This window comes from Saccopteryx bilineata, chromosome 5 (assembly GCF_036850765.1).
Source record: "Saccopteryx bilineata isolate mSacBil1 chromosome 5, mSacBil1_pri_phased_curated, whole genome shotgun sequence".
Classification (NCBI taxonomy): domain Eukaryota; kingdom Metazoa; phylum Chordata; class Mammalia; order Chiroptera; family Emballonuridae; genus Saccopteryx; species Saccopteryx bilineata.
The window spans coordinates 15,630,525-15,646,658 of NC_089494.1; the positions used below are offsets into that span (position 1 = coordinate 15,630,525).

The 16,134-nt window shown below is 43.4% G+C and overlaps 1 protein-coding gene across 2 annotated transcripts in view; it reads left to right on the forward strand.

The window, feature by feature from the left end:
- Nucleotides 1-16,134, forward strand: part of EPHA4 (EPH receptor A4) — a 146,369-nt gene that overhangs the window by 57,092 nt on the left and 73,143 nt on the right. For both annotated transcript variants that reach the window (XM_066279216.1, XM_066279215.1), the window contains exon 4: nt 10,838-10,993. In XM_066279216.1, the coding sequence (XP_066135313.1) occupies nt 10,838-10,993 (156 nt within the window). The remainder of the gene's footprint in view (nt 1-10,837; nt 10,994-16,134) is intronic.

Here is a 16,134-nt window from a genome sequence, read left to right on the forward strand (position 1 = left end):
GAAAGCGGAGGCTGCCAGCCAAAGCACTTTCTCGGCAGGAGAACCTGCAGGAGAACCTCCCAGAGCCCTGGAGGATGGGCCCAGCCCCATCTACCATCTGGGAAGGAGGGCCCAGAGGCCGGCCCTTTGTGCTTACAACAGATTGAATGGAAGCAAGGAAATGGTCCCGGTGCTGTGATGTTCAGATCTGCAAACGCACATCTCCCCTCACTTCCCAGTTCTTCGGGTTGTCCTCTGGGAAGCTCACAGGTAAACCCTGACAGGTCGCTAAGCCATTCTGTCAAGGTGGGTGTCAGGGGCTCTCCATGTCACACAGCCTGTTCCTGCCAGCAAGTGAAACTGCTTTCTCAGGACAATGATGTATCTATTGGTCCTAGCACTCTTGGATACAATGGTGAAGTTCTCAATGTCATCTCACGGGTTCGGTCTGCTGGTTCCCACTCTGATCCCCCAGATTGCCTCTCCCTCACCAGAAACAGATGGCGCGAATGCCCTGTAGATTTCACTCGGTCTAGACTGGGACTCTTCAGGGATCTCTGTGGGAATTTTTGTTTTGTTCCCTGAGATATAAGCAGTGTTGGAATAGTCAAACACATATAATATTAAATGCTGGCAAGTATAGTATTAAATGCTGGCAAGTAGCTCCATTAAATCATGAATCCGCGACATACAGCTCCAAGAATAGTTGTTTTAACCTGATTATGTCTGTTAAAAAAATGTCATTGTTTTTAAATCATAAGTACTCAGAGTTTTTTAATTGTTTCAAAAAATTCTCAGTAAATATATAATATTGAAAAAAGTAAACAGTGAGGGGACCCTTGATCACAAATCTCAACAGAGACTCATTGGGGAAGTCAATCTTTGAGAGTTGTTGTTGATTTTTTTTTTTTTTTTGAGATGCTCAGGCCACATCAACATAACAAAAAAGCAGAAGGGGCACTGAGCTCTTATTACTGCAGTCATTTCAGCTGCATAAGTCAGGATTTGTGACAGCTCGGGCTGTAAAGTCTTTGGGACGACAGTGACTAGCGAGGCAGCCGGAGTTAATCAAATAATTATTTAACACATGTCTCTCTTGGTCAGGCCCTGGCTTCAGAACATATTTCATTCTTGCCCTGTCTTCCTTACAACCTTTAATTTTTAATAGAGAAACTGAAGAGGTATGGAATGTGCTTAGCGTTAAGGAGAGATCCTCCAGTTGAGCTGTGATCTCCCTAAAAAGAGGGCCCTTCTCTACACCAGCTTGGTCCATACCCGGAGGGGCCAGCATGCTCATTTGCTCCTGCTTGGCAATCACTAAGAGTTGTCTTAACTTCTGGGTGGGACCAGGTCCCTGGCTAAACTCTTTCAGGAGCTATCCGCTCAGGGGTCCCCTAGTCTTTCAGATGCTGTTTTTCTAGTTAGTTCCTTCTACAAGCAGTGCGGCAGGCCCCATAATGTTCTGCAGATGTGCCTGCCAGCGAGTACCCTGTAAGATGTCATGGTGAGCAATGCTCTGCTCCCTCCCTGAAGCCAACAGCTTCACAGTCCCCAGCCTCTCCACGCTTAGTATGTGCACAATAAATACTATCATTATTCCTATGACTATTATTAATATGTAGAAGGTTAATAAGTGTTTGCTAAAATATGAATGGCCAACTGAATGAATGCATAAATGTGCATACCTCCTAAGGGACACACTTTTTACATAACGATGCTAATCACCTAGACTCCAGTGTTCGGTTCAGATGGGGTAGTTAGTGTGAGAAATGACAGAGAAGAACAGCTGCTCCCTTTGTTCTCTGCTCTGACCTGTTATTTGCAATCAGTGGGTGTGTAATGAACCACTAGGCTTTATGTACCCCAAATATCAAAGGGTGAGGAAGACAAGAGAGACTCATCAACAAGCCCCCGTCCCTCCTCTCCGAAATGTCAGTGACAATCAAGTTCGGTGTGAGTGGTTGGGAATTCGTGCTGTCTCTGTGGGTGGGGTTCTATCAAGGGTGCAAGGGTGCGAGTCCATAGTTCCATGGCAGCATGTGCTTACTTTTTTCAGATGTATTCCCATACGTTTTCAGTAAGTTTTATATTCAAAATCATGGCCGGCGTTAGGTGTTTCCTAAATCATGGTTGAATCTTCTCTGCAGTTCGCTCATCTAAAGGCCTTTGCTTTTCTTAATTATTATTATTATTTTTTGTATTGTGGTCATTTGTGATTTTCACCTTCTCTGTGTTTCCTTTCCTAATGCAAACGTGAATGTATTCGAAAGGCAGATGAACTTCAGTTTTGTCATAACCGTAAAAACATTATTGTAAGTCATTCGATTAAGTTCTGCTCAATCTATTCAAATTTACATCCTCAATAAGATGGATGAACTGAAAAAAAAATCAATATTTCTTGAATCTCAAAGTGTACCAAGGGAAGTCATGATCATTGATATGTGATAGGTGTGAGATAAAGAAAAAAAAACCCCACGAAGTTTGTAGCGCTCCGAGGATAAGATTGTTTTCCTGAATTAATTGTTTTTCAAAGCAATATTGAAATTGATTTACTTTTTTATAAAAGTAGGGAAATTTTTGATTTCCCAAGTGGGAGAATAAGAACAAGGATTAGAGTAGAAATCATAAATCTATATTTAACAAACTACATATTTAAAAACATATATATATATATATATATATATATATATGGTGATTACAGTTTGCCTTGATGCCTCTTATTTTAAAATTGTCATTCCTTATCAAAATAAAATAGCTTATTTGTTTCTAGCAGTGCTCTATTGTGATTCATTACAAATTCTTATTAACCTCCATTTTAGAGAAAATGGTAATGATCAAACTAAATAAAAATTTCTAACCAGAATGTGGTCAAACCTGGCATCATCCTTTGGGCTTTAGATCAGAGAGGGTTTACATCCTTTTCAGGGATACTGAAACCTTTCCCTTGTCCTGCCAGTCAGGTTATTTACATCTAAATTTGGAAGCATAATTGCCCTAAAGATTCCCTCATGAAAGAGAACCCCAGGTGTGCCAGCCACATATTGAGGTACAAAGGTTAGAGCAAGTGAAATTCATTCCCACTTGTGCCTTCAAGCCTCCAGGGAAGGGGCTGCTTTAAAGCAGTGTCTGCCAATGGCATTAAGCCTCATGAATATGCTGAGTCTACTGCTTGGCTCCTCTTCCATGTCTTATTGAACTTTGTCTACTTTGGAACTTCTGCTGCTTAAGTTGAGCCTCGCCAGATTCACCAAAGAGAAATGGCTCTTCAGATAATTAGACTGTCTATGTTCCAGGCAAGCGGGGAAAATGATAACTTATTTCTCCATTGCACCTTTTTTTTTGTTTGCGTTCAATAATTTTTATGGAGTTAATTTAAATTGATCAGGCTCTAGGTGAACTTGCTTCTGGAGGATTTATTGTATCTAATGGTGAAAACTGCATTTGACATTTTAGAATTACCCACTTGTGTATGGGATTATACTTCATTAGGTTCTTGAAAAAGCAAGTCAATTTTCAGCATAGATTTTTTGTTTGTTTGTTTGTTTCGTCATTGTTCCCCCTTTGCCTGGCTTTTTGAAAGCCAGCTCCAAGGTAAGCATGGAAACAGGGGGAGGAGACGGCACTGAGCACCGGCTTGCTCGAGGAGATGGTCGTGACCGGAAACTCGATGGAAAGAAGAAACCTTAAAAATGCAACCCAATAATTTATTTAATTTAAAGATGTGTTCACACATTTTTAAAATAAAAAATATATTTTTACTTGTTACCCAGCCTGTCTGTGGACCTTGTAGGACTTGTTAAAAGACTAACTGTTGGGCTCCAGCCCCAGCTTATGGCTGTCTGGTGGGGCTGGCTCAAGTGTCTCTGCTGCTCACTCGGGTCTGAGAGCGACTGCTCCTCTGAATGGTTCTTAACATCCTACCTGAGTTTGGATCCAGGCCATCTTCACTCCAGTGGCTCTTTCTTAGTCAGCTGATGTCCCAGACTAGAGCTTAGGCTACACTAAGAATAATCTAAGAGGCCAGTTACGTCTTTCAAGGAACTAACTTGAACATTTCTATGTCTGTGCCTATCTCTGAGTTGGAGTTGGGAGTAAACAAACCCATATCCAGGGGCAAAGATGAAGACAACATTGTCCATGTGAGTCATAAATGCAAAGCATTTTAATGACTATTCTAGTTCTATGGTCTTAATGGCTCAGAAACCAAAAATATCAAGATCATTCATTTATTTCTTAGATGGAAACATTCAAGTTCAGGAATCCTAGGAAAGAAAAACCCTGAAAGAATGTAATGTTAAAAATTAATCATAATGTATAATTACAAAAATTTAAAGTGTCTAAGAGAAATTACTTCCTACATGGAGGAGGAATATCCCCCACATCAGGCTACATCATTTAATCAGGAAAATCAACTTAAAGGTGGATTTACTTCTCCTAGTGTTGACTCAAATCAGTTTTCCAGTAAGATGGTTGATGGGAAGTTTACTTTTTTTTGCAGCAGTGGCCAGAAAGTGCTCTTTTTTAAACTTTGTCATTAAAAACTCAGGGGAGGCCCTGGCCGGTTGGCTCAGCGGTAGAGCGTCGGCCTGGCGTGCGGGGGACCCTGGTTCGATTCCCGGCCAGGGCACATAGGAGAAGCGCCCATTTGCTTCTCCACCCCCCCTTCCTCTCTGTCTCTCTCTTCCCCTCCCGCAGCCAAGGCTCCATTGGAGCAAAGATGGCCCGCTCGCTGGGGATGGCTCCTTGGCCTCTGCCCCAGGCGCTAGAGTGGTTCTGGTCGTGGCAGAGTGACGCCCCGGAGGGGCAGAGCATCACCCCCTGGTGGGCAGAGCATCGCCCCTAGTGGGCGTGCCGGGTGGAGGTCGGGCGCTTGCAGAAGTCTGTCTGACTGTCTCTCCCCGTTTCCAGCTTCAGAAAAATACAAAAAAAACCCCAAAAACACACACACACACACAAAAAAAAAGACTCAGGGGAGCACTGTAGGGTAACAGAGATCAAGGAATCTTAGATTCCGAACTTGGTCTCGGCATGCTCCGGAAGGAAGAGTGGGCAAGTTATTCACCTTGAAAACGAATATGTTGGACTGGATCATATGTCGGCAAGTATGGCCCCCGAGGCTTGCCACCTGTCTGGTGTGTCGTCTGAGAGCAAAAGGTGTTTTTCACAGATGACATTTGCAATCAGTTTGATAATAAAAAATACTTTCTTTCAACCTGAATTAAATGAAAGTTTACCTCTCCAAATAGAAATTTCATTCTTCTCATTAGTAAATCTGTATTATTAAAAAAGTACTTAATACTGTTATTATATTTTGAATTTCATAAATTTTTTGGGTAATAATTTGTTAGACTGTTACCTTGTGATGCAAATATCTTCTTAATATCCTTGATCTTCCTCCTGGCCAGCAGCGCCTAAATCATTTACTATTTGGCTCTGCATGTAAACATTTGCAGAACCTGGATTCGGTGATTTTTTAAGGTCCTTTAAAAAACTGAAGTTTTATTTTTTTCTCGAGACATCAATAAAAGCAGTTATGGGATGTGGCTGACTGGGACACTGTGGTTTTCCCAGTAGTTAGCCCTGTTTTGCTGTTTGTGAATGAACTTGAATCAGATGGGCCCAAAGCAGAGCCTCCTTTCCCTTTAACAGCTAGCTGTCCGGTCTTTACCTTGTAGGTTTCAAAAGCGAGAGAAGAGGTCTACAGGCATAGTATTGTAGTTCAAGCCACAGGGCCAGCCTGGGTTAGGAAACCAACCCTCCCTGGGGCAAGTCTGTAACTGCTCTGCCTCAGTTTCTTCATCTGTCCTATGGCGAAGCTGTTCATGTTCACAGCTTCCCCGAAGGTGGCTGAGGATTGCACATTTTTACAAAAAAAAAAAAAACTTTAAAGGAGAAACTGCCTTTGACAGATTGTTTTCCTTTCCCATCATTAATCTTACGTTATTCATAAAATCGTCTAGCAAATGAACAGTCAATCAGAACTGACTCAGCACTGGCCATTGGTTCTGAGATATCTCCAATAGATTCCCATGCCTATTGGAAATACTCTAATACGCAGCACACAGAGGCTGAGCTCCCACAGTAACCCGCCTGTTCACCTGTGGTCTGAGGCTCCTGAGGTCTCCCGAAGCCCAGTATTTCCTGAGGACAAGTTTGCATAAATGGCTCATATTTCCCCTGGAGAACCACTCTTGGAATTTGGGCTTTGACCTTCTTCAGCATCCATATTAAAATGCAAATTTGTTACCTCGGGGAAAGGTAAATTTTAACCCATTAATACCTATTTGTTAGCACTTTAGGTCAAATGAGATTTTTTTTCAAGTCAGCTACCTGGCTGAGAGCAGTTCTGGAATAGAAGAGAATGGGAGTCCCTGAGGTGGGTGGGCTCAGGGTAAGTTCTGCGTAAAGACAATCTGGTACTGTCAGTCTCTCTGAATTTCTTTAAAAAGAAGAAAAATGATGACAATATTTGTATAGGATAAGTTTTAAGAGTAGATTTAGCTAGTTTCTTAAATTGGGCTGTATACCTCATATAAGTCTTTTGGGCACCAAGGAATCCTGAAGATGCTATATAGCCTTAAGGAAGATTTGTGTTTTTTGTTTGTTTTTAAAAAAAATATTTTATTTTTTGATTTTTAGAGAGAGAGAGGGGAGAGAGAGAAAAAGAGAGAGAGGGGGGGGAGGAGTAGGAAGCATCAACTCCCATATGTGCCTTGACCAGGCAAGCCCAAGGTTTCGAACCGGCAACCTCAGTGTTCCAGGTCGACGCTTTATCCCCCTGCTCCACCACAGGTCAGGCTGTTTGTTTTTTTAACAAAAGAAATCACATTTAAGTACTCCACAAAGAAACTTCTACAGGAGACTATCCTACAATACAGGGTGGGGCAAAATTCGGTTTACAATTGTTTGTATGGAAAATAGTACAGTAATTAATAAATAAGAATACAAGAATAAACTCTGTGCTCCTTGTACTCCCAACTGTGAAGCTCCTTTTGCCCCACCCTGTACAACTTCGTTAGGGTAGTGGGTGAGCCACTGAAAGAAAAGGCTGTTTCTTTCTCCTTCTCATCTTCATTTTCCTTTTTCTTTTATTTAAAGTCAACAGAAAGAACTAATTAAGGCAAAGCTAAGGGAAATGAATTCAAAATTTAACTTGCACATGTGAACAGATCTTCCCACGATGGCATATTTGAGAGGCCAAGTAAGACACTCCTTTCTACTCTACCCCCTCTAGTGAACCTTCGCCAGCAAGGAGGCAGAAGGAAGGTATCTCTTGGCTATGCAATTTGGCTCTTCAAGCTTGCTAATGAACCAAGTCATTACCATTCAAAAATACAGTATAACTGTTCTTACCCACGGGAGAATGCTAGAAAATCCTAACATGTGTCAACAACTTGCTATACCAAAGACTCCTTTCACTGGGATTTTCTTTAGAATGAAAGATGTAGTACAATTTTTAAGATGCAAAGAAGTGGTGAATAAATATGGGATGTACTTACACATTTGTGTACCAAACTCTGGAAGGCTGTGAACCACGCAGAGCAAAGAAATGTACTGAACCATCAATTTAGCAGGTCATTTTGAATGTAGGCAGCCAAATGGCTGTGTGCATAAAAAACTACTACTATATTTTCAGAGGTCCTTTCTAAGAATCCTGAAATATTAATAACATGGTCTTAATGTAGTTGAAGACAAAAGCAGTGTGTTAAGGGTAGCAAGGGTCACTGAGAATAGCACAATGACATGTTTGTATTTTCTGCATGTGCTTGTAAAAGCAAGAAGAAGAGAGAATAAAAGGAGTTGATATGTTTCTAGAACAGCAGCCTTCAATTTTACAAATAGGTATAAAACCGTATTCTCCAAACGAATTCACATATACATGTTCTTGATCAAGACTAATACTAAATTCAAGGAAATGAAGGGGAAAAGTTACATACACATAAAGTTCCAAAATCATTTTTTTTCTCAAGTGAATGTATGTGTGTATATATACATATATGATTATTTTTTAAACTTTAAGAAATTTAAGACATCCTCCAATTTGACTTTTGTGAACTAAGAACTTAATTTCTTAACTGGAGGCAGTCTTACTGGAATGGCAGTTGAAGAATTAGCAATGCCCCCGACTTTTTTTTTTCTTAGAAGCTTTTGAATGAGCTCTGTTTCCCCCTTGCAACGAATCAGTCACAGGCCAGTTCTCATTGTCAATCTTTTGCGGCCATTGTGAGTTTTTAGATTTTGATGCCTGAGGAAATGGGGGGAAGGGAGCACAGGGATCAGTCAGGAACACGAAGAGTTTTCCTCCGACCAGATGGGGAAAAGAAAAGCGCCGTACGCCTTCTTAGCCGTCCTCACACTGAGTGACAAGGTTTCCACAAGTTGCCTTTGTGGGTTGTGACTGAGTGAGTGACAGACGGGACCCAGTGGGTTTGTTCCAAGATCATGGACTTATGGTGTTTGGGGCGTGGGGTGGACAAGCCTGACCCTCAGATCTTCTTCCTGCCAAAGCTGGGGTTTCTGATTTTAACCCAAACTCTAGGGCCATCACAGGCATGACCGAAAAAGCTCCTTGCAGGTTGAACCCTATCTAATTATGTGAAGTGTATAAACTCGGGACACATAAATCTCAGTCACTGGAGCAGCTTGTTTTTCTAAGATGCTCCGGTCCAGTGAGAGATGAAACAAATAAAGGAGAGATTGATCCCTGAGCTCTTTTATTGTCGGTGCGCCACACGCCATAAACTTCTGGCTCGTTAAAGGAAATTCCATAAACAACTTTAGTTAATAGTGTTGAAGGAACTGTGTGCCTTTCTGGAGCTCCTACTACACTTGCTTTCCGCTTGCCGGTGTGAGGACGTGATTAAGAAAACGCCAACAGGATGTGCACCAGGGAGGGACAGACGTCAGCTGGAAGTCATGCTGGCGCTTGATGGGTGATCAACGGGACAAGAGAACGTGGCTCTGTATTTGCTCAGAGGACAAAGCCGTCTTGTGGATCTTTCTCTCTGTACTCATATGAACAAAATCTGCTGGTGTGCTGGCATGGTTGGTCTCTTGATGGGTCAGGCTTATAGAAAAGTTCCTGATGGGTTCTTTTCTCATCTGATATTCTTGATAGTATAGAAACATCCTAAGGATGTGATAAATGGAAAGACTTGAGAGTGAATCACATATACCAAAAAGATTGTGGGTGACTGTCACTTTTATTTACTTTTTTTTTTTTTTAACCTTTACTTTTATGAAACAACTTTATGGTTAATGGCCTTGTCACTATGTGTTTACTACTGATGGCGTTGGACAATTTTTATCTGAGATTGAGACAGATTTGGAAGGTGATCGTGAAGGGGAGAAAAAAGGGGAGCGAGGCTCTATTAATTATTTTTTATTGTGAAGTTTCCCAGAATTAGTAGGTTTTTCCACATTAGGAAAAGCAGTCTTCGGTGTCAGTGTGATGATGTTTGTAAAGATGAAGTCATGGAAAGCGTGTCAGGTGCATAAGAAACTATATGGCCCATGTTCCCAGCACCAGCCATTTGGGGGGGGTGCCGAGGGGAGGAAGGGGGTGTTGAAAACCTGGAGAGAAGGAAAAACAGGAGGGTTTTACTAATTTGAAAATAAACACAAACTACCTGCTGATCTTAAAAAGAACTTTAGCGTCTTATATTCCAGAATCTATTATTGGTAGTTTCCACAACTTTCCCCTGAGATCGTGACTCACATCTTAACAACTCTTCTTTTACGCTTTGGTGGTTTTTGTTGGTCTTTCCCTTTGGTCCTCTCTGTAACCGTAATTAGGAAATAATCAGCAACTAAATTTTTTGTTGTTGTTGTTAGTCACTTGGACGCACTTCCAACTGGTTGGTTCAAGACCACGCTCTCAGATTCCATAGCATGTGGTGAAGAGTACAGGCCTTTGGGGCAGAACATTGGGGGTCAAAGCTGGTCCCTGACGTTTACCAGATGCAGTGAAGAGTACAGACTTTGGGAGCAGAACATTGGGGGTCAAAGCTGGTTTCTGACATTTACCAGATGTGTGGTCAGGTACTAGCAATTTACTGCTCAGAGCTGGTATTCCTCATTTCTAAGGTAAGGCTAATCATAATAGTGCCTGTGGAAAAGGGGTGCCATAGGGACTAAACATCACGCGTATAAACAGGGTCCTGCAACAGGAAACTCTTGGGAAACTTGAGCCATGATTTTATTGATGCCACCAGTTTTTTTTTGTTTGTTTTTTTTTTTTGTATTTTCTGAAGCTGGAAACGGGGAGAGACAGTCAGACAGACTCCTGCATGCGCCCGACCGGGATCCACCCAGCATGCCCACCAAGGGGCGACGCTCTGCCCACCAGGGGGCGTCGCTCTGTTGCGGCCAGAGCCACTCGAGCGCCTGGGGCAGAGGCCAAGGAGCCATCCCCAGCGCCCCGGCCATCTCTGCTCCAATGGAGCCTCGGCTGCGCGAGAGGAAGAGAGAGACAGAGAGGAAGGAGAGGGGGAGGGGTGGAGAAGCAGATGGGCGCTTCTCCCATGTGCCCTGGTGGGGAATCGAACCTTGGACTCCTTGCACGCCAGGCCGACGCTCTACCACTGAGCCAACCGGCCAGGGTCTGATGCCACCAGTTTTACGAAAATTTTTTTCCATGGGGCTCTTTGGCCCTCCGACCAGAAATGTCAATGTCCCTTAAAAAGTGACTGTAATCTGTGAATGTTTTGGTTGCTTTACCTGCATCTCGAGCCAGAGGATCGCTAGTGAATGGCAAAAATATCTCCCTTCTTCTGAATCAAGAAGGTGACGCTGTGCTTCGTTATATGAACGGTGGTTTATATTGGCTTGTCTGTTTTTTCTTTTTTTTTCCCTTTAGCCTGCAAAATTGGATATTACAAAGCCCTGTCCATGGATGCCGCCTGTGCCAAATGCCCACCGCATAGCTACTCTGTCTGGGAAGGAGCCACATCGTGTACCTGTGACCGAGGCTTTTTCAGAGCCGACAACGATGCTGCCTCGATGCCCTGCACCCGTAAGTTGTGTGCTTGTCTTTGGTCTCTGCAATGCCAACAGCTCTCATTACTGCCTAGCAGGGCACTGCCAGGCCGTCTCCCAGGATAACTGTGCAGGGGGCAGATTCCATCAACCCGGCATCTTTTCCCAATCAAAGCAGGGGAAATGATTAGGAGAAGAGAGGAGGTCTTTCCCTGTTCTGGTTGCCTTCAAAATGTTCAGCTTGTGGATAACTGTCGCTTTTATTTTATTTATTTCTTTTTTTACTTTTAGTCTCATGAAATAACTTGATGTTTAATGGCCTTGTCACTGTGGGGTTGTGGAGCAGAGATTGAGCATTCAGGGCTTGTCTGACAGTGTAATTAGAGCCGAGATTGGAATATATATATATATGTGTGTGTGTGTGTGTGTATATATATATATATACACATATATATATATATATAAATGGCTTTCCTGTTTTATTGCGGACTCATGGAGAAGCATGGCGGTGGCAGGGAGACAGGGACAGGGTCAGGGCTCTGAGGATGGGATCCCATAGGGCAAGCAGGATCAGTTCTGTGTGACACTGACATCATTGCATGGGTTGTCATTGCTGTTCTTCCTTCTCTCTTCATAGTTTTGTATTCATAACAGTTAGGCTTGGATCCCAACAAATGCTTGTTTAACACGAGGCACTCTGTAAATGCCAGGTTAATGAGTGGATGGGATACACACCTTGGTATGTTGGGGAGTGGAGAAATCTTTTCTCACACTTTATACACACAGTGTTCCTAGGTGATGGCTTTCCTTTTATGTCCATGCTGGGCTTCACAGACCCTGCCATGGCCGTGGCCTTGACCACAACCGGGAGTGGTGTGTCCAGATATTCCACCCATGTGGTTCCATGGGTGAGTGTGTATGTGTGTGTTGGGGGGGGACAGAGCTTAGTGGCCAGGCTCGCAGGCTCTTCTTGCTTTGTTTCCCAGCCTGCCAGTTAGTAGCTGAATGACTGACTGTTTAGCCTCTTAAGTCTCTCTTAAGTCTCAGTGTCCTCCACTGTGGAATGGAGTCAATAGTAAATAGTACCTCCCTTATGATTGTTGCTATTCAGCACCCTTGTGTTGTTTGCATACTATGTAATGTGTATAAAATGCTGCTGCTCCATATAATGTAGCATTTGCTGCTGTTATGATTTACCTTTGTTTCTTAACTACTATAAATTCTATTTTAGCTTGTGGTAGCCAACGTAACTCAAATAAAAGTACTTTCTGGTTTGGAGGCAGTAAGGCCAGCTCTTCGGCCATCGTCCAGTCCGGACCGGTGCTACCTTTAAAAGGTGGGGAGAGTGATTTCAGGTCCATCCCAAATCTGTACTGAAGTCTCCATATTCCAGAGTTTCTTTCATAACCAGAGACAATGATAACTATAACAATAATAACAACATTTATAAGTATACCCAGGTATGTACAGTGTGTCCATAAAGTCATGGTGCACCTTTGACCGGTTACAGGAAAGCAACAAAAGATGATAGAAATGTGAAATCTGCACAAAATGAAAGGAAAACCCTCCCAGTTTCTGTAGGATGATGTGGCCTCATGTGCGCATGCGCAGATGATGATGTAACACCGTGTATACAGCGGAGCAGCCCACAGCCATGCCAGTCGAGATGTGGACGGTACAGAGGAAAGTTCAGTGTGTTCTGTGGCTCGCTAAATTCAAATCCGTGACCAAAGTGCAACGTGAATATCGGCGCGTTTATAACAAAACGCCACCACATAGGAATCACTTTACTCGGTGGGATAAGCAGTTGAAGGAAACTGGCAGTTTGGTGGAGAAACCCCGTTCTGGCAGGCCATCAGTCAGTGAGGAGTCTGTAGAGGCTATACGGGATAGCTACCTAAGGAGCCCTAAAAAATCTGTGCGTGAGCCCACATCAAACTGCACTGAATAGGTATGAAACTGGGAGAGTTTTCCTTTTATTTGTTGCAGATTTCACATTTCTATTGTCTTTCGTTGCTTTCCTGTGACTTGTCAAAAGTGCACCATGACTTTATGGACACATTGTATTTGGCACTTTCAATAAATCACATCACAGGGTTCATATTATAATAGATATCTATAAGCCAGGGATTGTCTTCATTTCATAGAGAAGGTCACTGCCAGCTCAGCCATGTTAGGGAACATGCCCAAGACCCTGCCCCGCTTGGCAGTAGGGCTGCACAACCAGTAGACTCCCATCCCTGTCACTCCCATTCACTGGGAGAAGCTCTTGCCAGCCACCCAAGGTCAAGCGTAGACTTCTGCAAGGAAGTAGCATTGTTCTAATGCATCGTGCACCTCTGCGTCGAGTTAAGAAGAAGCACAGTGCCTATCCTAACACCGCAGACTTGCGAGTTTGTTTAACCTCTCCAAGCCCCAGTTTACTCATCTGTAAAATGGGATTCTTAGTATCTATCCATGGGATGGTTTTAAAAATTAAACAAGGAAATATTTGTAAAGGCCTGGCAGTGACAGGAATCTAACAAATGTTTCCCTCTTCTTTTATCCCAGCTGGTCCCCCCTCCCCAGGCTTCCTCCAGAGCAGACCGCCAGTGCATGCCCCTGGCCCCGGGGTGGTTAAATCACCCGGGGGCTGCCCTGCTCTCCACACTCTCTGGGGGCAGGGCGGAAGCATCAGTATTTTCAGAAGTAGCCCCCCACCATACAGACAGGGTTGAAGCCACTTCTCTACAGAGTTGCATTTTTAAGCTCTTTTCTTTTTTTAAATTTAAATTTAATGAAAAATAATTGCATAAGACTCCTAAGACCTCCCTCAGGATAAGGATGAGCTGGATATTTTGCTAACAGCTGTCCTAGTAAGTTAAGCAACAGAGTTGGAATCTGTTCTCTTCCTGAGGAAAACAGGGGGCCTGCGCTGTCCAGCACGGTCGCCCCCTAGGTGCACATGGCTGTTTGGAGTGGTTACTATGTAGCTTAAAATTCAGTTTCTCATGTATGTTTGGGGCATTTCTAGAATTTAATAGCCTTAGGTAGCCAGTGGCCACCCTCCTGAATGGCATTTCTAGAGGATATTTCTGTCACCCCAGAAAGTCCTGCAGGACAGGGAGGGCTGCAGTGGATGTCTCAATAGAGAAGACCGTGGGAGTTTTTCAGAGGCCCTCTTGTTCAATGATAGGATAAGGCCCTCCCCCCTCACCCCACCCCCAGCTTTATCAGATTCTTTTGACAAGATGTGGGGATGGGAAGGAACGTAAACATCGGGGATCCTTTCAAACTGATTCCAGCCTCTAATCAGTTCTTACCAGTTGGTTAAGCCAGGTGACAAACCCAATTCCCTTGTGCTGACAACCATGATAATCGGGCACCTTCTTTGTTCATTATGCTGCCTTCAACCCCAGCATTCTCAGGCAGCCCTGCATTTAGTGAGCACTCACTGTGACGGCACACTAATGAAGAAATAAAACACGCTAGCCGAGACTCATTCTTCTAGCCAAAGAGAGATTCTGCTCCACTGGCTTGTAAAATCAGGTTTCTGTGCACTCGGAGAACGACTCAACCAGGTGGATGCAAGTGGCATCAGCTAGTTTAGAAGGAAACGCCTAAGAAGCTCTTCGCACCATCTACATTGCTAGAGAACTGGAGAGAATTGAATGGTAAATAACCTTTAGCTTTGGGAAGACTTTCAGTGGAGCCTCTGGGTGAGGTTACCATCAATGTCTGCCCGTAAGATAGACAACATTTCAATGGAGGCATCATCTGAATGTTTCCAAGGAAATAATCCGTACTTATTAGAATAGAGACTTAGAACAACTGTTAAACATTCATGTGCATGAAACACACCTAGTGATCATTAGAAGTCAGGCATGACATTCTGCTTTTTGAACAAGTACCCAGATGCTGCTGGTACCCTGTGGACCACTTTTTCGCAGCATGGAGTTAGAGCCTCCCTGATGGATGGTGGGGGACAGGAGACCCTCTTTTTCTATGCCTGTAAGTTTCAGGGCTGCTCTTCCGCTCAGTGGTGACTCTGAGAAGGAACCAGCGTCTGAACATTTCTTCTTTAATGGAAATGGAATACTTCATTTGTCTCCCAGGTGAAGAAAATCCACCCGGTTTGAAGTTGCACAATCCAGTAATATTCTTTGTGTGTCTCTTCCCCAGTCCCTACCGGGTTACTACCAACGAATGGACATATAAATAGTCACCCGAGACACGCGGACCAGTCTAGAGAGGCAACGGGGTTTTTCATGACATTGCGAGCAAGGCAGATAGATACACGCAAGGATGCTGTGAAGGAGTTTTGGTTTCATAAATCATTTTTTTAAGAAGAAATGTCAACGTGGTTTGAATGAATGAATTCAGTGTCCTCTAACTCTGCAGAGAGCCAGCCCTTCCCCTCCAGCTCTCATCCGCTTTCCCTTTAGCTCCGTCCCTGTCATCAGAAATGCTGTCTGGCAATCACAGAGTTGGAGGAGAGAAGTGCGTGACTGCAGGACTGTGATTGCCTTTGTCCTGTAGTCGCTTGTTCAGTGGTCACAGTGAGAGAGCTCTTCTCCCCCCCCCCCCCCCCACTGCGAGGCTGAACCTGTATTGCATGTAAGGTAACTTTCCAACCCTTTATTGTGTTTCAAATGTACTAGGGGGGAAAAATGTCTTCTAGAAGAATAAATTGGTTTAGTATATCTAGAAAGAAATAGCTAATTTGTTACTTTGGCATCTTTACCTCTGAGCACCGTTACCAGAGCCGTTTGACATATTTTTTTCAATTGGAAATCTGTCCTTGGGCTTTCGGGTGCTCTTTATTTAACTTGTTTGATGAAACTTATTCGAGCCTTGTGATTGGGAGCACTTTGTAAATAAGAGATTATTATTTTAGATTGCCAGCTTGAAGGGCCTTTGCAAATCTGTCTCCGAGTCAACAGCCCTGAATAATTCAGTCAGCTGTGCCCAACAAACAAAGACGGAGTGATTGATACTTAGACACGGCCTAAAATGTTCCAAAATCGCAGCTCTTAAGACAATTTACACCGGCATTGCTTAGGGCTAATGAGGGCGAAGTTTCCCAGATCTATGACGAAAGGTCCTGATTTGAAAAAAGCTTTTTTGCAAGTTTAGGTTATCCAGAAATTGAAGTAGCCTCACTGCAGACAGCAAACATCACTTACGTTGCCTCTGCAC